Source organism: Elgaria multicarinata, chromosome 17, assembly GCF_023053635.1.
Source record: "Elgaria multicarinata webbii isolate HBS135686 ecotype San Diego chromosome 17, rElgMul1.1.pri, whole genome shotgun sequence".
NCBI classification, from domain to species: domain Eukaryota; kingdom Metazoa; phylum Chordata; class Lepidosauria; order Squamata; family Anguidae; genus Elgaria; species Elgaria multicarinata.
In genome coordinates this window covers 15,755,026-15,778,577 of record NC_086187.1, presented here as the reverse complement: position 1 = coordinate 15,778,577, position 23,552 = coordinate 15,755,026, and the positions used below count along the sequence as shown (strand labels likewise).

Genomic DNA, 23,552 nt, shown 5'->3' with positions numbered 1-23,552 from the left:
AATTCTCTTTCAGCAGATGACGCTACCTTGCGGCAGCCTTTCCATAATAATGCCTTCGTACAAACCTGCCGCGTGACCCCACTAGGGCGCTTTCAAAGCCGCCACCAAATAAGACGGGATCACAATAAGGCTCGTGTATTCATCCTGCCATAATCAATGCGAGTTTGTGTTTTAATTACCTTTTCATATAGCTCAATACAGGAGAAGCAGCAGTTAGACATGCAAAGCAATTAAAGGAGTTGCAAGGCTCACATGAGACCGGTTACCGACTTCGCAAGTTAATACTCCTTTCCCCCAGAGCTGTCAGTGCCAATGCGTTGGGGGGCAGCCACAGATGTAAGAGCCCTTTGGTCTCTATGAAGACTGCTGTCCCTGTGCCTCAAGATATCCGAGGCACCATCACAAAATTACAAACCAACACAGCACACAGGGTGCGTTTTCCAATTATAAGGTGGAACCGTTCATTTGCTTCCTGGGGGAAATGCTCACTGTCCAGTTCAGCTGGTGAAAGCTTCCGAAGTTTCAAACCGCCTCTTCCAGAAATGTTGTCAAACCGCTGCTGTCGAGTGAGGGGCAAGCGGCCTCCTGAACGTAGCTCTTGTCCAAAGGAAGCAAAGCTTGTACGTTCCCAGACTTCAGCGGAGGACACGCACACCCCCAAAAAAGTTGTTCGAAAGAAATGCCGTCCTCACGACCGATGCCGGCTTGAGCCACCCTTATAGAGACTCAAGTGGGAAAACCTCATCCTTCAAGGCGCTGTCTTTTGTTCCTTTCTCTTTTTTTAAGAAAAGAAAAGTTATGTCCTCCTGCATCTCTTCCGCTGGCACGCCTCGGCGTCGGAGCTGTCTGAATCGCTTCCTGAGGAGGTCGAAGACGGCGGCTGGAGGGAGCCGCAGCTCATGTTTAGCACCCAGCCTAGTTTGTTGTGCAGAATTTGCTTGAGTCCTGGGGGAAGGGGAAGCGCCTCCAGCGTGTCGACGTAGTCGGGGAGCAGCTGGCGGAGGCGGGAGCAGCAGAGGTACTGCAGGGAGGTGTGGGTGGCACAGGAGCGGATCACTTTCATGCTGCTCTTGGCGGCCGTCGAACACACCATCGGGTAGAATCGCTTGTTCTGCAGCTGGGTGGCGGCAACGCCTGGGGGGGAACGCCAACAAGGAGGCCGGAGGTTAACACGTGGCTCTAGACAGGAAGGGAGGACGGACCACCACCAGATCGACCCACCCAACACCACCCCTTCCAGTCACCAGCTAGGAGTGCAGCAGGGGCAGGCCACTTGTAGCCCAACATCTGGAGGGCCGCAACTTCAAAGTGCTGGTTATGACCTATAAAGCTCTATATGGTTCGGGTCCAGGTTATCTGAAAGAACGTATTCTCCCTTATGAGCCTGCCCGTGCTTTGAGATCTTCTGGAGAGGCCCTTCTTTCAGTCCCACCTTCTTCACAGGCACGCCTGGTGGGAACATGGGAGAGGGCTTTCTCGGTGGCTGCTCTGGAACTCTCTTCCCGGGGAAGCTAGGCTGGCTCCCTCCTTGATGGGCTTTCGGAAGCAGGCTAAAACTTTTTTGTTCAAGCAGGCCTTTGGAGAATAATCCAGCCCTCCATCTATGTTAATGTCATATAATTTTGTTGTGTATTTTTTAATTGTTTATGGTTTTGTTTCCCTCCCCCTCCCATGTATATTTTAAACTTTGTAAGGCCGCCTTGAGGCCCAGCATTGGGCAAAAGGCGGGATACAAATAATAATAATAACAACAACAACAACAACAACAACAACAACAACAACTTCTATCCACCACTACCCAGTGTAGCCAAGGGTGATTCATAGTCCAGTGACCTCAGGTTACCCACCCCTACTCTGTCCCTTGGCATTTCTATGGTGGAGAACTTCCACTTTAGACCTCAAGCGCCAATAAGGGCTGGTGTGGGACTCTCCTCCTTTTCTTGCACCATCAAGAAAAACTGCCCAGGCAGAGGCCGGTTATGTTGTTCTGTAGTATGTACCAAGCAGCTATACAGGTGTGAAAGACAAGTTCAACACCAGAGCAGCTAAAAGCCGTTCGGCAGCAAGCACCGGAGCGTCTTCTCTGGGTTCACATGAATACACTCTTCTGGTTTATGCTACATGGATCTGTTTCAAGACAGCCTTTAACGGTCAAAATGTGTGGGAGGCTTGGACCTCATTCAGCAGCAAAGGCCTTGGGCGTGTTCGGTGTTCACATGAACGGTATGTAAAAGGGAATGGCAGGAAAAGGGCAAGATGCTTGTTGATTACTTTTGAGAGTCTTTCCTTAAAGTTCACATAATCATAGGATAGCAGAGTTGGAAGGGGCCTCTAAGGCCGTCGAGTCCAACCCCCTGCTCAATGCAGGAATCCACCCTAAAGCATCCATGACAGATGGTTGCCCAGCTGCCTCTTGTATGACTCTAGTGTGGGAGAGCCCACAGCCTCCCTAGGTAACTGGTTCCATTGTCATACTGCTCTAACAGTCAGGATGTTTTTCCTGATGCCCAGCCAGAATCTGGCTTCCTGTAACTTGAGCCCATTATGAAACACATTTACCTGTGTCTCATAATCTTACAGTGGAAGATGGGGAGCTCGTAAGAGTGAGGAAGACAAACAGTATGGTCCCTCCCTGTAGCTGCATCTTCTCCCCCCCAGTATTCCCTCTCTTCTCAAAGCTGGGGCTTGGAACTTTCAGCTGTGCCACGTTTGGCCAGTTTAAAGCAGTCCCCCCCCCCCAACCCCGGCTTCTTGCCCTTACCTATGCATTTCCTGTTTTTGTAGAAGGTCAACGTCCCATGCCACGTGTCCAGGTGCACCCCAATAATGGAGCCTTGGCCAAACCTCGTCGAGAAGTTGGTTCTGTCTCCCTTGTGATGGAGGAGCCCTAGAGAGCAATGGGCAGCCACAATTACAACACACCCTGTGGACTCATCCCACCCACTTGTGGCTTCCTACTTTTCTTTAGAAGCAGAATGGGAAGGATCATCCTTCTAGTCTACAGCATCCAGGACAGGCAGCTGCCCGCCTAGGCTCCAGTGAAGGAGAGCCCGTAACTTCCCAGGGCAGCCTGCTCCACTGTCAAACAACTTGTACCGTTAAGAATTTCTCCTAATGTTTAGCTCAGATCGGATTCCCTCCCATTTCCATCCAATGGTTCTAGCCCTGCCCTCTGAAGCAACAGGGAAAACATATTTGCTCGATATTTTGCATGATACTCCTTCAGGTATTTGAATATTGCTATGATGTCTCATTTTCTCTTCTCCAAGTGAAACACACCCAAGTTCTTTGTTCCTCATAAAACTGGGTTTCCATCCTCCTTGATTCTTAAGACACACATTGTCAAGGCAGCATCCTCCCAGTTCTTTTGTCAGTTATACATTCCTACCACCCACTATCTGTGGAAGAGGGGAGTGAGTGACCACGTCCCTCTTGACCCACTAGTTCAGGGACAAGGCCACACAACAGTGACAAAAAGCTGCCTCCGGCTCTCAGGACTCCTGCTCTTTCCAAACAACTCTGCCCTTTCTCCTCACAGCAGAGATCTGCCCTTGTTTGTATTAATATTTGCAAAGGACACATGTAAAGTAAGCACACAGATACTTTCACAGGCTAACTATACAGCCTTCCTATTTCTGGAGTATACAGGTGGAAAGGGCAGGGCACGCTTCTCACTCCCCAGACGCGAAACATTAGCAGGACGTCATTGTTTTGTAATATTGACAAAAATAGAACAGAGAACAAAGTAATTTTGTTTTTCATAGTTATTAGTTATACACATGCAGGAGTCCATTACACGTGGGTAGTAATTTAACACTTGCAAGTTTGGACATTCCTCGTGCTTGGGCAAATTTTCTTACACCTATGAAGTAAAGATGCACAGATGAAGAGGCAGCATAAACTTTGAACACCCTGAAGTTAAGCTGCATTTAGCTCCCTGGCCTGTCCTCAAGAGACCTGACATATATACACTCAGCTACAAGTCACTGGGCAAGGAACGTTCAATATTTGAGTTACAAATCGCCCCCCAATTATAAGCAAGCCTTTACATTCCTCCTTCACACCAGGGATTTTCTCTGCTGCCATTACCTGTATACGAGAGGCCCCAGCTGTCTTCATCTCTGCCCAGCAGGCTACAAAACGTGTGACGATACTTGTCCAGATTCACATCGGTGGTTCCAATTCCCACCATCTACGTGGACGGCAAGTTGTGGGGGAGAAGGCAAACACACAGAAAGATGACTACGTACCATCATGGAGCCAATCATCTGAGCATTTACTAATGCAATACTTGTTAATCTGAAAGACCCACTGAATACTGCTCCCGTGCAAGACTTAAAAACGAAGCCTTTGTGTGACATTTTCTTTCACGCTCCCAATTACTTTCAAAAGCAAGACACACTCCTCATCATGTACATGAACAAAATGTTAACATACAGCTAAAATGCTAACACTTCTTTCTTCCAAGCAGTATACATTTTTAATATATTAAGTCGTAAAATTTGATCGCTTGGCTTTTCGGGCTAGTTAATGCATCTAGAAAGTGCATGCAAATACATTTTATATAGTAATACTTTTCTTACTGTAAAAGGTGCCCCCTTGTTCTGCAGTCTTTATGGGTTTGGTCTGTGCTTTGATTTCTGCAACACTGCAGTCATGTTGGCTGACATCATTTAGCACCAGGGCATCAATCTCACTTGCTGCATTGACCTACGTGATTCCATTTTGTGAACCAAGTCACATTTCGGCATCGGGCATTAATTCTACCATGCTGTTTTGTTACATCTGCTATAGTACCGCTGCATCATCATTCAACGTACCATGTCGGTGCCATAGACCGGTGAGGTCATCTTGATTTCCCAAAAGTGCTGTCCCTCTGCCAACTCCTTGTTCCCCCGGATGGCGGCGGTGCCACAGCTGTAGTCCATGTGGAAATTCACCTTGCGGTTCTCACAGGTCAACAGTGTCGCAGTTGATTTGTTCAGGTCATCCCAAACCCACTCAAAATCTGGGGAGAGGAAACATTTTTAAGACATGCTCCCCCATAGCTTTACCTCAACCACCCTTGCTCAAGTGGCACCTGTCAAGAAGCTCTCAAGATCAGACTCAAATGAAGACCATGACTGGGTCCAGACTGTACTGCTTTAGCCTGCCATCGGGAGGCTCACAAGACGGAATGCTCTTGTGTACCGAAAGCGTGTTCATTTAGGCAATTTAATAACCCACTCAGAACTTTTGCACTGGAAGGAAAGGAAAGGAACCGCTCGTGCAAGCACTGGAGTCATTGCTGACTCCTAGAGGGACGCCTGCTTTCGCTGACGCTTTCTTGGCAGACTTTGTAGCGGGGTGGTTCGCCATTGCCTTCCCCAGTCGCGGTTGCCTTTCCCCCAGCTAGCTGGGTACTCATTTTACCGACCTCGGGAGGATGGAAGGCTGAGTCGACCTGAGCCGGCTGCCTGAGAACCAGCTTCCACTGGGATCGAACTCAGGCCGTGGGGAGAGTTTCGGCTGCAGTAACTGCTGCTTACCACTCTGAGCCACACGAGGCTCATTTTTGTTTTTTTGCACTGGAGAATGAGCTATTAAATATCCAACAGCTAATTTTCAAAACTCTCTTCTTGTAGAAGACTAGCCTGTCAAGGAAGAAGGGATCTAGGCAGCCGAGCCTTCTCTCCAACATGGTAGTTCTCTATGTGCAAGGATTTCTGCCCGCTTTCCCCCACCACAAGCCGGCAAACGCTTCCAAGTTTAAGCTTATTGGGAAAGGAATTGAAAATGAAACTGACAATATCGTCATCTTTTTACAAACCCCATGGTGTGAACAACCGTGGAGTACTGTCTACAGTTATGATCACCCCAGCTCAAAAAATATATATTGTAGAACTGGAAGCGGCGCAGAAAATTGGGCAACTGAGAAGATCAATGCCTGGAGCAACTCCCCTATGCGGAAACGTTACAACATCGGGGTTTTGTTGCTTAGAAAAATGGCGAGGAAGGAGGAACATGACAGAACAAAGAATACTAGTCACGATGGCCATACATTGCCACCAGTTTTAGTGGAAGTATGCCCCTCAATAACTATTACTGGGAACGCAAATGGAAAGGTGCCATTACATCATGTCCTACTTCTGGGCTTCCCATATGCATCTGGTTGGCCACCGTAGGAACAGGATGCTGGACTGGAGAGGACTTTGGTCTGAAATTCTCCAACAGTGCTATTCTAGGCACATCTACTGTGAAGTAAGTGCCACGGAGTTAAATGGAACTTACTCCCAGATCACTGTGTTATACGATTGCAGCCTAAAATACTTTTGGAGAAACACTAGCCTTGGGGGATCCATCCCCTCTGCCCACCTTTCTGCCAGGGATAAAATGACTTCATCACCTATCCTATAACTTTATCCACCTGCGTCAGATCTATGAGCCTCATGGCACCACCGTTAAGCCCGGTTCGCAACTCTTCTCCAGCCTTGACACACCGCTGGGTGCTCCACCCCTCCATGCAACAAAATCAAAAGTGGGAAAAGGAGGACCAAATTTCCCCTCCACCATGAAGCTCAACAAGTTGTCTTTGGCCAAACTATTCTGTCAGCTCAGCGTATCTCATAGCTAATGTGCAAATAAAAATAGGGTAGCCACATACATAGCTGTATAGGCTGGGGGGGGCGGGGGGAAGAGTAGGCAAAAGCAGGCATTCAAGAGGCAGCTGGACAAGCATCTGTCAGGGATGCTTTAGGGTGGATTCCTGCATTGAGCAGGGGGTTGGACTCGATGGCCTTGAAGGCCCCTTCCAACTCTACTATTCTATGATTCTATAAAGGCCTCTCTTTTTCTGCCTCATATCCCCTCACCAGCACATTCCTCCTCTTTGTACCCCCTTTGGCCACTTGTAATAACCTTTAGGGGAATACTACTATCATGTATTTGATTCACTCTGAGCCACGAATTGAATGACCGCACTCCCAAAACTTGTAGGTTATGAAAATTACCCTCAATGATTCGGGTTGGTGGGGTCCTATGACTGAATCAAATGGAAAGACCATAAAAGGGAGAGATGTGCTTTCACTTCAGCCCCTTTTTTACTTACAAAAATAGAACCTCGCTCATGAAATGTACTCAATATTAAAATAGAAATAAACCACACAGCCAACTGCATGTTCCTTCCTCCGCAGTAAGTATCATTTAGGATGGTCAAGCAGACCATCCAAAGTAGCAGGCATGATTCAATAAACAGCTCTCCCAATCCTTTTCCAAGTCCCCTTTTCCAACTCTTTCGTGATTCAGTCCCAGAGTTTAGCGTGCCCTCAGGCTCTCCCCTAGCAACAAATGTTATTATCTCGGCACTCTGAGCCAAACCATTCGTGTTACGGCTGCCAACATCTTCACGCAACGGTTAAAGAAAACACAACCTTGGCAAGCGTACAAGCAGGCATATCTGAAACACGGAGCAAGAGGAAGGGCAAATGGAAAAAAAACACAATTCATGGTTCCACCCCATGGCTGCAAGTTTCCATCTTACCCCCCAAGCTTATTAAAATCTACACGAAACCGCTGGGGCAAGTTATCCCGAGGTTGGGACTGAAGTGTCATCAGTATGAGGATGATACACAGCTCTATCTCCCGCTTCCATCTACACATCCTAGGAAGGCTGAAACCCTTGAAGCAGTGTCTACAGGCTGTTTTAGGATAGATGAGGGTGAACAAGCTGAAACGTAATCCAGACAAGATGGAGGGATTGTGGGTTGGGAAACAATCTAGTCTGGATGGAAGTTTACAGCTAGTTTGAGTTGGGAGTTGCATTGCCCTTAAAGATATGTAGTCTGGAAGTCCTCATGGACTCTGTGTTAACTGGAGAAGCCTAGGTGGCTGCAGAGAGCGCATTTCACCAGGCTAGGCTGGTATGCCAGCTGCAACCCTATCTGGAGAAGATGGACTTTGCCTCAGTTATTCATGTACTAGTGACATCCTGACTAGACTACTGTAATGCACTGTGTGTGGGGCTGCCTTGGAAGACCATCCAGAAACTTCATTCTGTAAAAAACAAAAAAATGCAGCCACCGGAGTTAGTGGGGGCAATGTGATCAGATCATGTAACACCTACTCTCCACCAGCTGCGTTGGTTAGAAGTGGGTTTCCGAGAAAGAAGTTTCAGTCTGGGATCATTGGAATGGGGGAGAAACTGACTATTTTGTGGGATTGTGAGAGAGCTTTGGAGGAGGGGTTAGAGCAAATAGGAGTTTGGAAAGAAAGTGGATGAAGCCTAAAGAGTCAAAAGCCAAGGGTTTTTGGACTTTGGACTGGGGTGGAATATTGGAAAAAGGGAGAGGGGAAAAAAGAGAATTGGAGTATGGACCACTTAGAAGGAAAATAGAAGATAATGCAAAGGTTTACCTCTATATCTATTGACTTGTGAAGTGATGGGAAGCTCAGCTGAGCTCCTTCTCTGGAAAAGAGGCAGAGGCAGAAAGGAGGGGGGGTTGCTCTACTGAGCAGAAAGTGTGAAAGGTCCTTCTCGGATGAAAGGAATCCTCTGTCCCTCTCTCTGTAATCCATGGATTTGGGTTGCTCTTTTTATCTCTCCTCTCAGGATTTAGTGAACAGAATAAAACAAAACAAGTTCTTCAGAGATTGCTCGTAGGATGCTCAAGATGGATTTTTAGGTGTCAGACATTAAGGAAAAAAACAAGACAATGGCTTCCTTTTTCCTTCATGATGGCACGGGGGTGGGGGGTTGAATTTTTTTGTATAAACGTCTCTGGGCATTACAAAATAGCCAGGGGGATTTTAGTGATTGTCTTAAACAAAGGTGACAGAAGAATCATGTAGGTATGTCTGCTTACACAAAATTGGGCTTGCAGGTATCACAGCTTTAAAAAGACACTGAATTCTTAATTGTTCCTTCCATTTGGCTTAAACAATGAGGTTAGAAATCAGGGTAAAATGTCTCATGGTGTGGGCTTCTATGGTTGTCACCCTGAGGCAAGATCTGAAATTTGGAAGTGTTAGGAATTAAGACAATCAGAGCTCCCTGGCTGACCAGAAAGTCGTTTGCAAGAAATCTGCAGCTTCACTTGGGACATACAAGGCCTCAGTACCCTAGTGGAACCTGCTTTTCTGCCCTTCTCCAAGACCAAAAAAAACCCTGGTTCCCTTCCAGATATAGGCTCCTTCTCCAGAAAACAGCAGAATTTGGGGGTGCTTCGTAACAGAGTAGACAACCCTGGGCTAGATGGAAAGACAAGAAAATCTGAACCTGAATAAGACAGTTTCCTATGTTCTATGTCCCAAAATTTTTAAAATTTGTCATTTTTTTTATTAAGAAGTACATTTTAAGTGCCATTTTAAACACACTCCCATTTATGTCATCTGAACTTCCGAAAATGACTGCTAAGAGAGCAGCAGTCCAGCTCATCAGAAATCCTATTTGCCGAGAATCTACCTTGCTCCATCCACCTCAGCTGGCCTCACCTAATGACCTCACTGACAACTCTTTGCCCCACAGCCAAGATCAGAGTCAATGGGGGATGACCAAAACGAGGAAGTTCAATTTCACTTGTCAGATAATCTGGATTTGACTCCAGGTCTCCAGAGGTGAGATGCCGCTAATGACACATTCAACCCCTCTGCCTTTCAATTACAAAGTGCATGAACGTTCTTTCAAGCTGAACTGCCAAACTAGAGTGGGCTTCCTGGGCAGAAAACAGGACCTTCTCCATGATTCATCCAGCCTCTATGTCACCTTCCAAACAGATGTCCAGACAGCCACAGCTCATGTGATTAAACACACACACACACACACACACACACACACACACACACACGACATCAGGAATTTGAGACGCTTCCTTACATTCATCTTCCTCTCCACATTGGCAGTCTTTGATCCGGTGGACGGCATGGAGGCTAGACCAGTATGGAGTTTCATTCTGATTCTCACAGTTGCAGTAGGACTCTCCCGTCACCGGGATTGCTGTGGGTATGGAAGGCAACAGAGAAGGAAATTCTGGTTCTGAATCAGTGTCACTGTGCTGCAGGAGGTAAGAGAAAGTAAACTGTTAGCGCAAGCTCTCTGTAAGCAATGCACAACAACCACACAGGTTTTCCATTCTTAAGGATTTCTCTACTCAAAAAAGGTGTTATTTTGAAGTCTACATGCTTTTTTAACTTTTACGCACACCTCCTGAAGCCAATACTGCCCACTTTGAATTATATCAACCTCATCCTGCAAGACCCAAGGGATTACTGGGTTCAGCAAACCCCAGGATTAGTTATGAAAGGTGCCTGCAACAGGAAAGTGTGGCTCTGTGTTGTACAGAGAAGCTACATATGCGAGACCTTGGCTGATCAGGGTGATTACAGAGGCACTGTTTGGCAACATAGGATACAAAGGAGCCATAACAAAGCTGGGGAAAATACCGAGATGTGATATTTATCTATATTAGTAGCGTGGGCTTTCTACTCATCTTTCCCTCCCTATTCCCAACAAAGTTTTGTTTCTGGGGAACTGACAAAGGAGAAAGAACCAAACGATAGTGGCAGCCACTGGTACCTATAAACCCCTGTGAAACTTTAAAAAGTTAGAATAATTTAAGTAGAAAGAGGAGTATAGAAAGACGCTGCAACCTAATATGAAGTAGGACCGGACCTCTGTTATCTCTATTGACGCTTCAGCAGTTTTATTTTTCCTTATCCATTGTCTTTGCACTATGTGCCTTAATAAACTGCTTAATTTATTTCAGTTACAAAACTGAGTTGATGGGTTCCTCTAACTCAACATTTCTCAAACCACAGGCCAGGGTCCCAGTCCACTTTCGGGTGTGTCTCAGAGCTTCAGGCTGCCCGGTGTGTCTTTGCTTGACCACCCTGTGTCATGGATGGCAGCACCAGAAGCACTGCAGAGGCACCTGCGTCAGCAGGAGTTGATTAAAGAGCAAGGCTAATATTTGGTAATAATAATAGTAACGTTTTTTTAAAAACTGACACTAAAGAGGACTGAGATGAGAAAGGGAAGCTGTTGTAGGAGGGAGGAAGTGAATTTAAGTGTAGCAGGCTATTAACAATCTGAGAAAGACATTCTGTTGATAAGAAGATTTTTGCAGACACCTCCCTACAACCCCCTGAAAGTGGCCTTGGAAAGATACAGGCCGAAACGCACCAGCCTCTTTAACCTACAAATAAGAAGTTCAGCTTCCTGAGAATTTGCTTCTCCCTTTTCCCCCCAACACCTTTTCTACTTAGAGCCTCTAGATCAGCAAATTCTGCTCAATATGGGAAGGATGAATAACAATACCCCCGAGCCAATGACTGCACTTCACTGGAGGAAAGCTGAACAATGAATCTCCCCATTACAAGGAAAGAGTGGTGGCAAAGAATTTCACAATTCCCACAGGCGAGTTATGTGACAATACAAAACTACATCTGTTACAGCGACTTCATAATGCCAAACTTCACCTCCAGCCTGTTTGTAGATTGCCCATGGGCAGCTGTGTGAGCAGAATGCTAGACCAGATGGACCCTTGGTCTGATTTTGCAGACCTACGTTCCTCCAGGCCGGCACTACCATTTTGTGATTGGTGGGCCTCAGTCATTTTCAGCTCTCTCAAGGGGGCCGTAGGAAAATTTGAGAACTGAATAAATGCCTACATGAAAGGGTGGGCGTGAACAGACTTCATTCACCTAATATAAAACAGACACCCATTATGTTCACTTGCAACTTGAATTCAGTTCCCAAGTTAATTCTCTCACTCCCTGCACCCAGGTGAGGATACGTAAAACAGAATAACCCACGAGGTCAATGCACTCAGCTCTCGTGAGAGTTTAGCCCTCTGGGTAAGCCGATAGCCCTCCTGGTCAAAGATCCTAGAAGATTATATGCCAGCTGTTTATTTCCCCACCAAGACAAGCAGTCACATCTAGATGAAGCTTTTGCAGATGATACAGCTGTGCACTGTCCTACCTGCCCATCAGAGTCGTATGACCAGCCATGGGGACCCGAGGCCAAAACTACCGCCCGCGAGTCTGTGTCACGGCGGACCCCACTGAGGACATAGTGCCAGGCTCTGCTGTTGCGCATACGCTGTGCCATGGCGTCTTTGGAGAGGTAATCTGGAAGGCAAAGCAACACGTGAGTCAGGGCAGTAACAAGTGCGTCTGCTTAAAAAAAAATTAAATCAGTCAGCCTTCCCTCCCCACCCCACCATTAATGGTAACAAGAGGAATAAAATCCTTCCTTCAGAGAGCCATCATGTATTATTTATAAGACATAACATGAACTAAGCACTGTAAAGGCCCTTGCCTGTAGGCTTATAATCTAATGAGGAGGAGACAAAAGGAATGGGGAAGGAAAATAGGCTAGATGTGAAGGGGTCTCTGTGGCAAGACATATGGTCAAATCCTCTCTCAATCCATAAAGCTTAGTGGGAGATCCTGGGCCAGCCACTGTCTTGCAGACTGAATTCCATCACAGGACTGTTACGAGCACAAGAGGCAGAAGTACCACCTCGGAGTTCTTTGGAAGAAGGCGAGGAAAATGTAGTAACGATCAATAACACTGGACCAAGAAGAATAAAATTTGAAACAGAAAGAGGTATTTGGAGCACTGTGATGGTCGCAGAGTTTTCCCAGGGTAACATGTGATGTTTCCGAACTAATTCCAGGACGTTGTTCTCCATTGGAATTATTTCTCATAATGGCATACATGACAGACCCTCTTAGAGCAAACTGCCAGAGAACCTACAAAGAGGGCACAGAAGGCAGAAGACAACAGCTATTGGACACCCACTCTGCAATCAGCCAGAACAACCCACTTACCCATCACAATAGCCATGTTTTTGTTGAGTTCAGTCTTTGAAAAAGCTACTTCAGTCTCTTACTCCCCAATGAGAAAGGCTTGAACTAGTAAGGAAAACCACTGACTCAGTTCTGTAATTGAAATGAAGACTGCAATCCTATACCCAGTTACCTAGGAATAAACCCCATTGAACACTATGAGATTTATTTCCGAGTAAACATGTATCAGACTGCTCTGTAAATGGTTTATTGGTATACAATACCCCAATATAGGGCAGCATGTAACGATTTATATAAAGCAACTAAGGCTATGAATAATAAAGCAACTAAGTGTGCATTCCCTTCAGACAGAAAAAAGTCGTACAACTCCCAGCATTGTTCAACCAGGCTGGCTGAGGAATGTTGGAAGTTGTAAGGGGGGGTTTCTCCCTAAATATGCAGGAAACTGCACCCCAACACACATTTACCTAGGAATAAGTCCATTGAAAACAATGGTATTTCAGAGTAGACAGTAAGGGATAGATAAAGCCTAACCCTACTTCATATTGCTTTTATAGCATCCTCCTAAGTCTAGTCCATCTATTTAAGAGCTATACTATCCTAGTTTCACAGCTGTTTGACAAGTTTTCTGAACCCCTGTTCTCTCTCATTTTGCTTTCAGGCCATACGAGCAATAATGTGAGTGGCAGGTAAAAGACTAACTCTTGGCTAGTAAATTTTATGGCTATATCTGCAAGGCTGTCTCTGTCACTTACCTGTTTTAATGTAGTCAGTAGATCTCTTCTAACTCAAATGGCTTGCAATGGCTTGGCGGGATGAGGTCCTGAATGGGTGCCCAAGCTGAGGCATTCATTTCGGCTGCTTGCAGGCAGGGCCGTTTTGAATATTCAAGCCGCAATTGCAGCATGTTGTGCTGTACAAACCCCAAAACAGGCAACAGGTTCTGCGAGGGTTAATTAACCCTTGCACAACTTACGCCGGCGGTTTCAGACGACACAATTGTGGCTTGAATTTCAAGATGGCGCTCTTGGGCGCCACAACTCACCATGGCTTAAATAAGCCATGACAAGCCGTGACAATCATGCAAACCTGTAGTATCTAGTTGTCTGGGCTTCAGCACTGGCCAACAAAGGCATCATGTAAAGAACACCAGGATGGGCATAATGTGATTAAGGCTACTCGGCTCAATAATCAAATAAACCCCCCCAGGCAGCTTGGTCACTGAGCTGCCTGAGATTACTGCCAAGTGAACTTCATGGTGGTGGGGGGGGGGGGGGAGGGTTAAGGATAAGCTGTAACAAAGTCAACATGGGATTAAGAGGAGCATGAATGGAAAACAGGCTAAACACAGAAAGACATAGTGGGCGATCAACAACGCACCGAAGCAAATTCTCTATGGCAGAGACATAATATGCTTTAACTAGTTCAAAGAAAATAAGATTGTTATACAGCTCATCCTGCAATAAAAGTGAACAACAATGCTATAAGGAAAGAGCTCCAGTGCGCAGTCTCTGGGGAAAGGGAATGGTGCGTCGCCAATATAAGTAGGACGCTCTGCTTCAAGAGCAATGACAGTTTCATATATTCTCTATAGATTTACAATAAACACCAGCTGGAAAACACCAGGGTTGAAAGGGGGAACTGAAGACATCTGTAGCCACAGTGACTGGTAGGTAGAGTCTCAAATAGCTAAAGGAAATGCTCTGGCTCTCAGCTAAAGCACCAACAAGGCTCAGTATCATGTAATGTGACCACAGAACTAAGAAGAAATCAATAATAGATTCATTATCCATGGCCAGCTTTTTTCTCTCAGAGCAGGGAGGGGGGAAATCCCCTTAAAACTTTACCACCACTTAAGAAACAAAAAAGGGGAGTCTTTGGTGATCAGGGGCCACATAGTATGTAATGACAACCTGCCACTTCTTGAAGATGCCAACTTCATCTTCAAATCACTTCAGTAGTGACTTTACATCACCTACCTACTGATAAAACACATACTCATTTGGAATTTAACACTGTCTGCAAAGTGTACTCTCATCAGCAATTAAATGAATATCTTCTCTATATATTGGCAGAAAAAGGAGGAAGATCACACCAAAACCATCCAGGGAGCCACAACTAAGCAGAGATTTAGAACAGGTCTCTCAAATCTCAACCCAATACTATACAGAACTGTGCTATGCTGCCTCAATATAGAATGCTAGAATTGGGAGAGGCCAACCTACATACACTCTCCAGTACTGCCCTTAGATGAGAGGTCCATTAAATGTAGAACTGATTTAGCTCAGCTTATTAGTCAACTAATTTGACTTTTTATGTCTTTCATTTAATATAGTTCTGCGCACCTTCCCCAAAGAGGCTTACAGAAATCAGCAAATGCAGATTAAGGCTCCATACAAAAGCAAACACATTGGTGTGTGTGTGAGACAGATATTTTAGATTGCTGCTTTTTAAAGCTGTGTTTTTAAAATGTTTGGCTTCTGGGGTCCTTTTCTTTTTACAAAGCTACTCTTGAGCACCGTACAGATAGACGAGTAGAGTACAAATAATAAAGACAGTGATCCAGGGAAAACAGTAGCCGGGAAGGACCAGCTAAACAGAAAAAGGGACATAAGAACAAAAGGCCTGCAAGATTGGGAGGGAGATCATCCCATAGTACTGGGCTTTAAGTGAGCCTGAGTACTTAAGGGAACAATCCTACACGTGCTCAGGCAGAAAAAGTCCTACAATTACCAGCGTTCTCCAGCCAGCCATGCTGCAGGGCTTTAATAAGGGCCTCCTTCCATAGTTTAGGGTGCAATGCACCCTAAACTATGGAAGGGGCCCCCAAAAGCTCCTCATCCCTGGATCTTTAGGCAAATCATGCCTCCTGTACCCTCCTAATACAAGCGAACAGGAGGGATGGGGAGAGATGGGGGAGGCCGACCTATGTTCCAACCCACCCCCAAATGTAGCCAAATCGTTCCCCCTCCCCATGGCTCTTACGAACAGTAGCTAAGGGGGCCACAGCACAAAAGGCCACCCCCCACCCCACCTTGATGTAGGACGAGCACAGCACTCACTCTATCTCGGTCAAGAACCGCCTCAGAGGAGAACCAGGCCGATGCCCAGCTTACCCAGAACCCTTCGCGAGACTTCCCAGCAGGCACCGGGAAATGGCCAACGGTCCACTAAGCGGGTCACGTGAGCTGCTTCCCAGCCGGGCTGTAGGCCGCAGGCTGGCTATACCTGGCACGACGTCCCGTCCGTTGCCCCTCACCACCGCTCACGCCCCGCCAGGGCCACAGAGACGCTCTTCCCGGCCCGCCTCCTTCCGCACCGGTGAGCGCCGCTTCCTAACCAGCCTCCCGCCTTCCCACAGGCGACGTATATACAATCCGCGCACTCGCCTCGGCCGCGCCCATTGGCAGCCCCGCTCCCGTCACCCCTCCCACCTCCGGCTTCCTACCTGCGTCACTCCTACGCCTTGCTCCGCCCCCACAACGAAGGAGAGACGGGGCCGCCATCTCCCTCTTCTCTGATTGGGCATTTCCGATCACGAGACTCGCGCTCCTTTTCACCCCCTCCTCCACGGCGCAGTCAAGCAGGCGCGGTGACGTCACCACCCCAACTTAAGCCCCATTGGTTTACGGGATGAGTCTAGTCCCGTGAAGGAGGAGGGTCTTCGCGCGAGATCACGTGGCTCGCAGCACCTCCTCCTCCACCGTAAAATGAATAGAATAAGCCGTCCCAACGAAGGCGTTCCCCGAGAGATGATTGGTTGAAAGGGAAGGGCGGGGAAAGAATTCCGCTACCTCGTAGGGCGAAAGGCGGGCAAAGCGCCCCGAGGTGCCTTCTCATTGGTCGATATTTTTGGCCACTCACTTGCGGACGCCCCGAGAGGCGGGCAGAACGACGCCCCCTCTCCAGTTCCTTCGCTTTTCATTCGGTAGGATTTTTGTCACTCTCTCTCACGTCTGGGCCGGAAGGTGGGGCAAGTTGTCCGCCACTTACCTGCTTATTAGTGAAGGGTCTTGTCACTCACTGGGGGGAAGGTTCAAAGGAAGGCGGAAGTGGGCACGCATTAAGGCAACATGGAGAAGTCGGCGGAGGGTGAGTGACAAATAGATTGCACAGATATAGAGATGGATGGGGCGCCACGTGGGCTGGTACCTGGTATAGGTGAGCCACGGGAAGAAGTTCAACAGGTGAAGGCTTTTTTTTTCCGGGCAGAAGTTCAACAGGTGAAGGCTTTTTTTTCCGGGCAGAAGTTCAACAGGTGAAGTGTGTGTGTTTTCCCGGGCAGAAGTTCAACAGGTGAATTTTTTTTTCCAGGCAGCAGTTGTTCAATGGGTGAACTTTTCCCCATATGAACGTATTTTCATGCTTGGAAAATGTTTACCTGTTGAATTTGGCCCTGATATGGCCATTACCCCTCCTAGTCTTCACCTTTTTTCTGTCCAGAACTGCATTTCTTCAGGGGTTATCTTAGTGGCGTGGCGGCGAGAGAAACATACCACTGGTGGTTAAACTATGGAACTCTCTACCACAAGATGTAGTGATGGCCACTAATTTGGATGGATTTAAAAGGGGGTTGGTTAAATTTCGGGAGGAGAAGGCTATCAATGGTTACTAGTCCTGATAGCTACATGATACCTCCAGTATCAAAGGCAGTAATCCTGTGTGCACCAGTTGCTGGGGAACTTGGGTGGGAGGGTGCTGTTGCACCGTGTCCTGCTTATGGTTTTCCAGTCATCAGCTGTCTGGCCACCGTGTGAACAGAGTGCTGGACTAGCTGGACCTTTGGTCTGATCCTGCATGGGTCTGCCGATGTTCTTATGTTCCTCACTCACCTGCCAGCCAGTGGAGGGATAGATGGCTCTTACCAGGGCCCTGGGCTTCTAAGGAGCTTTTTATTAATTTATTTGTTACGTTTATATCCTGCTGAGTTTCTTTTCCTCTTGCAAGAAACCCAAGATGGCTCACATGATCCTCCTCTCCATTTTATCCTCACAACAACCCTGTGAGGTAGGTTATGCCAAGAGTCAGTAACTGGCCCAAAGTCACCTAGTGAGTTTATGGCTGAGTGGGGGCTAAAACCTGGATCTCCCGAGCTCCAGCTCAACAATCTAACCACTGCACCATGCTTGACTTCCTTGGAATTAGGTTGTGGATGGTATATGCTCTTTCCAATCCCCATCTTATCCTCACAACTACCTCCTGAGGTAGGCTAAGCTGAGAGAGATGGTGATTTCGTCCTCATGGCTGAGTGAGGATTTGAAGCCAGTTTTGTCTGGTCTCAGTCTACCAGTGTAGCCACAGTACCACATTGGTTCTCTGCAAGTAGCTTTTAAAGGCACAAGCGGACTCTCAAGAGGAAAATGTGGCAACCCTAGAAGCTGATAGGTGAGAAGCTTCCCAGTCATTTTCCCCAGCAACTGGTGTAGATAGGCTTAATGCCTCTGATACTTGAATTAAAGTATATAAGTTACACATTCATCCTCCTACTGGTTTAGACTACATTACTAGAATCGGTCTTTGCCTAGTCTCCCATTTCTCTCCCACTTCCAGACATCTTGCAGACCTATGTATTATTTTTTTAGCAATATTTACATACTGCTTCTCATCTGAAATTAATCCAGCAGGAAAAAACTCAAAACCCACACAGTACTATCATGAAGTTGGCACAAAGATGGCTGGGATAAAGCCAAAACAAACAGATACATTTTCAATAAACACCTAAAACACACCAGCATTGAGGCCTAACATACCTCAGCCGGGAAGCTTATTTCTCAAGGTGGGCGTCTTTTAGCATAATTATATGGATCACACCTTTCCTCAAGCAATGTGCACCCATCTCCTTTATCATGTAGCTTATTCAACCAGGATACTCAGGTTGGCCTGTAGAATCATAGAACCATAGAATGGTAGAGTTGGAAGGGGCCTATAAGGCCATCGAGTCCAACCCCCTGCTCAATGCAGGAATCCACCCTAAAGATCCCTGACAGATGGTTGTTCAGCTGCCTCTTGAATGACTCTAGTGTGGGAGAGCCCACAACCTCCCTAAGTAACTAGTTCCATTGTCATACTACTCTAACAGTCAGGAAGATTTTCCTGATGTCCAGGCAGAATCTGGCTTCCTGTAACTTGAGCCCATTATTCCGTGTCCTGCACTCTGGGAGGATCGAAAAGAGATCCTCGCCCTCCTCCTCTGTTTGACAACCTTTTAAGAATTTGAAGAGTGCTATCATGTCTCCCTTCCATCTTTTCTTCTCCAGGCTAAACATGCCCAATTCTTTCAGCCTCTCCTTATAGGGCTTTGTTTCCAGGCCCCTAATCATCCTCATTGCCCTCTTCTGAACCCCCTCCAGCTTGTCTGCATCCTTCTTGAATTGTGGTGCCCAGAACTGGACACAATACTCTAGATGAGGCCTAACCAGGGCCAAATAAAGTGGAACTAGTACCTCACGCAATTTGGAGGCTATACTTCTGTTAATGCAGCCCAAAATAGCATTTGCCTTTCTTGCAGCCTATGTATGGGTTTGAGCATGTGGTTGTAACCAACCACCTGGCTCTTAATTTGCCATGATCTCAATTGTCTATGGGTGATTGGCAGCAAATGCATTCAGTCATGTGGTGAGTCAGGTCGCTTGTGTGTGTTTTTATGCTTGGTGTGGAGAATGTGGCTAAGGAGACATTTTTCTCTCTCCTGTTATGAAGCTGACTGTTGGGAGATTGAGGAGAGATAAAAGGAAGGACTGCTTCACACAGTGCATTACTATGGAACTCACTACCACAAGATGTAATTATGGCCACCAGTTTGGATGGCTTTAAAAGTGGATTGGATAAATTCCTGGAGGAGTTGCTATCAATGGCTACAAGTCCCGATAGCTAAATGAAACCTCCAGTATCAGAGGCAGTAAACCTATATGCACCAGTTGTGGTTCGCTGATCAACAGCTGGTCAACCACTGTGTGAACAGAGTGTTGGACTAGACAGCTCTTCTAACGTTCTGATTTTTAAAATCACCTGGGTGTTTTCTAGTTAACACGTGGCTATAGCAGCATAACTCACTTGTGTTTTGTGAAAAGGAGACTCTATTATCTACATACAAGAATGCAGAGATGTCCAGCAGAGTGATGTGGGTTGGGAAATGCTCTGAAATGGAAAATGTTCCACTGCTATATTCCGCACCAAATCTTCCATTTTCAGAAATGCTTTGTTTCATAAAACTGAATTAGGCTGCAAACCTATCCAGATGCCCGTCGGCCTCCAAGCTCAGATGCAGACAGGCATCCTATGCGGAACGGCTCTGCATTTCTCCCGTTCTGCATTTTTGCCTGTCTAGCTAGGGTTCTGCAGAGAAGGAGGCTGGAGAGGGCTGAGGATAGCTGATATCCCCGCGTCCTCGGTCCCCTCCACGCCCACAGGACTGCTCCCTTTCCCTGTTCTCCAAGGTTGCCTGGATCCAGGAATTCAAAGTATCCTATGGTCCCCCAGACTCCATCTGGAGGCCAAAGGATTTACTCTCCCTGTAACATAAGGAACCAATACCAGTGCATCTCCATTCCAGTGGGCCACTATCGGTCAAACCTCGACTCCAAATTGTAATTAAAAAAAGTTTCAGGCAACTATCTGTGAGCATCATATATACTTCTGTGCCCAGTTTTTCAGGCATCTTAACATTAATATGTTAACTCTGTTCAGTCTGTGTGGGGTGCACTCTACTACTTTATGATTCTATGGTGCTATTGGTTTGTCATTTCTTAAAATCAAGTTAATTTACAAATAAAGCTTTGAGGGGTTTTTTTTAATTACTTGCTGAGGGATCCTGGGAGTTGTAGTCCCAACACATCTGGAGAGCACCAGCTTTGGGCAGGCTGATAGAGACAGGATTCCATATCGTATGGTTACGCTATTGCACACTGATAACTCATTTCATGTTGGCTAACAGTGCAATCCTATGCATATTTACTCAGAAGTAAGTTCTCCTGTGTTCAGTGGGACTTACTGGCAGGAAAGTATAATGCAGGATTGCACCCTTAGCGAATGAAGGATGAACCAGCAAGTCCAAACTTCCTGGCCATTAACTCTCTAGGTGGCCTAAGGCAACCTGTTATCTCTCAGCCTTTGTATCAGCAACAGCGGAATAAAAATACTGAGCTGCTTCAAAAGGTGAATTATTGCAATGTATATATGAAGGCGTATTATATTGCTAAGGCATAAAGTTGAGAGCTGACATATAAAAATGTGTAATCCTTGCTGTGGTGAGCCAAAATTAATTCATTTTTACATTTCTGATCTCCTAATGTTATGCTTTAATGTATGCATATAATATGTTTTTATTTATTAGTGTTATGTCGGTAATTCGTATAAACAGCCCTGTAAGGAAAGCCTTAATTGCCAAAGATTCTCTTTCATGAACAGTTGGTTAGCATACAGTCATAATCAAGGCTCGCAAATGCTTACATAAAATCTATGATTTAAAAGCTTTATATACCATCTGTTTTCGTTCCTCTCCTTGTCCCTGCCACTGCAATCCACAGCCTAAATTAATGGGGTTTTGCTAAATTAAGTATGCACACTTTTATCACCACTTTGTCGGGCAAAATCAGTGTGGGGTAGTGGTTAGAGTGTTGGGATTTCAACCGGGGAGACCCAGGTTCAAATATCCACTGAGCCACAGGGCGGCCTTCTGCCTGTCGCTCCCAACTCCGCTATGAGGGGAAGGGAGAACTCATATACTCTTCATCTGAGACCCTCCTGCGAGGGAGGTACATCAGATGGTAACAAGGGGGAAGGCCTTTTCGATGGTGGCCCCATGATTATCAAACACTCCCCGTGCGGCCTGCCTGCTGCCAACATTGTTATCTTTTCCATGTCAGGTTAAGGCTTTCCTCTAATCTCAGGGATTTGACAGCATGTGATAAGGGTTTTAATGGGACCTGAGGTTTACTGTTGATATATAGTAGGGTTGTGCACGGATACACCCGAACCGCTTCGTGGCCCGATCCGGAACTTTTGGATCGGGCCCGAACCACTTTGAGTCGATCCAACCCTCCCCTACTCTGCGGAGCGAGATCCAGAGGGGTGGAGTGAGATTTTGCCCCCCCCCTTCCCTACTTACTTGCCTCCGCGGTGGGCAGTGAAGGCAGGTAAGTGGGGAAGGGGGGACAAAATAAGCCCCCCCAGCCCCTTACCTGGCTCCGCCACTGTTGCCGCATGGGCGGCAGTGGCGCCAGGTGAGCCCCCCCTCCCCCCCACTTACCTGCGTTCAGAGCTCCGGGTGGAGGCGAACCGCTTCACCTCGATCCACAGCTCCCTCGACCCGATTCGGATCCGCCTTTGGCGGAGGCGGATCGGATCGCTCCGCTCCAGATTTGCGATCCGAATCGGAGCGGAGCACAGCCCTAATACACAGAGTACATTTTTAAATTTTATTTGCGATATTTATATACCACTAAACATAATAAAATCCCTAAGCGGTTTACATATAAATATTAACATCACAATTAAAATACAATATTAAAAACACATCATTGAAAACAATTCCAATTATAATGAAAGCAATACAAGGAGCTGTAAGATGGAGCAGCATAATTACTTAATTACAAGCCGGGAGAAGCCTAGGTGAACAAGTGTGATTTCGGGAAGCTTTTTGAAAGAAGCTATATGTTCTGTTTCCTGAACTACACGGGGGAGGCTTTTCCAAAGCGCGAGCTCCAATGTATTTTTAGGGTTTTAATCTTTATAAATCACGCAGAGCGCTTTTGATATAGAAATGCGGGGGGGGGGGGGAATGAAATAATATGTATGCCACCCATAGCTCCTTGAAGGAAATAGAATCAAATATGGTAGATGGATGCCACATTGGTGGTTGTCCTTTTACTACCACGAACATACTAAGCGGCCTTAGATATTCGTCACGAGCATTTGGCCCAGTTCTGTTTCCCCCTTGTCTTTCCACCTGGGGTGGGCGACATCTGACCCTCCGGATTTCGTTGGACTGCTACCCACCATCATTGGGCATGCTGGTTAGGGAAATTGCAGCTGACCACGGCCACAAGTTGACCATTCCTGACCATTCCCAATAAAAGAACAAATTGAAATTCTCTCTCTGGATGCCGACCATCAAAGAGAGAACCAATCTGTAGTTATGCTGAAGCCACTCTCCAGAAATCTTTGGTCTGAACCAGTAGAAAGGAGAAAAGGTCACCCCGGTGTTACCTTTCGTGGACTTCCTGATGACTTCTGCTAAGGTCATGGGTGGTTCCATGTCCAGTAGAGCTTTCTGGCTTCTCCCAGTCAACTTGTTTTGTTCCCCAGTAGCGTCCTGTTCCCCAACATCCATCACTCAATATCCTTTTAGCGTTCAATAGTCTCTGCTGAGGAGATGGTGTCTCCTCTGCTTCCGATGCAGCTGAGGAGTCTGTTAAGACGTTGCCTCCACCTGGCTGTGTAAAAGCTGCAGGAAATTCCTGGGTGACTCAAGTTATGCCGATAGTTATTCACCTTTTCCTTCCGAGTTTATGATCACTTAATAGCTGTGTTTACATTTTACGAAGCGAGACATCCTGCAGGTCTTTATTGAGAAGAGCCAATGACTGAGGCGCTGTGGAATCCTAATCATTACGTTGCCTTGGAATGTAGCTTCCACCAGACGTAGCAAGAAATGCCTCAGCCCTTAGTGCAAGTGAAGCTGTTAGTTGTAGGAATTGCTGAAACGAACGGCAGATGTGTTGAGCCACTCGGATAAATGTGCAATTCGCGACATGTTGGCTTCA

General features: G+C 46.5%; 2 protein-coding genes across 5 annotated transcripts in view; one reads left to right on the top strand and one right to left on the bottom strand.

Moving 5' to 3' along the window:
• Positions 1-147: 147 nt before the first annotated feature.
• Positions 148-23,174, bottom strand: SPSB3 (splA/ryanodine receptor domain and SOCS box containing 3). Of its 3 annotated transcripts, none has more exons than XM_063143015.1 (7): positions 22,996-23,174; positions 11,957-12,105; positions 9,851-10,028; positions 4,821-5,008; positions 4,090-4,192; positions 2,762-2,887; positions 148-1,134 (listed from the first exon to the last, which is right to left on the bottom strand). In XM_063143015.1, the coding sequence occupies exons 1-7, from the start codon at positions 23,117-23,119 to the stop codon at positions 797-799; spliced, it is 1,206 nt and encodes a 401-aa protein (XP_062999085.1). In that variant the 5' UTR covers positions 23,120-23,174; the 3' UTR covers positions 148-796. The 3 variants fall into 3 exon arrangements, with proteins under 3 accessions (XP_062999085.1, XP_062999086.1, XP_062999087.1); XM_063143016.1 differs by lacking the exon at positions 22,996-23,174 and adding an exon at positions 15,852-16,195; XM_063143017.1 differs by lacking the exon at positions 22,996-23,174 and adding an exon at positions 13,545-13,565.
• NUBP2 (NUBP iron-sulfur cluster assembly factor 2, cytosolic) overlaps positions 16,818-23,552 on the top strand; it is a 109,093-nt gene continuing 102,358 nt past the window's right edge. For both annotated transcript variants that reach the window (XR_010026233.1, XM_063143019.1), the window contains exon 1: positions 16,818-16,881. Coding sequence is in view for 1 of the 2 variants with exons in the window: in XM_063143019.1 (XP_062999089.1) it covers positions 16,863-16,881 (19 nt within the window). In the remaining variant the exon portion in view is untranslated. The remainder of the gene's footprint in view (positions 16,882-23,552) is intronic.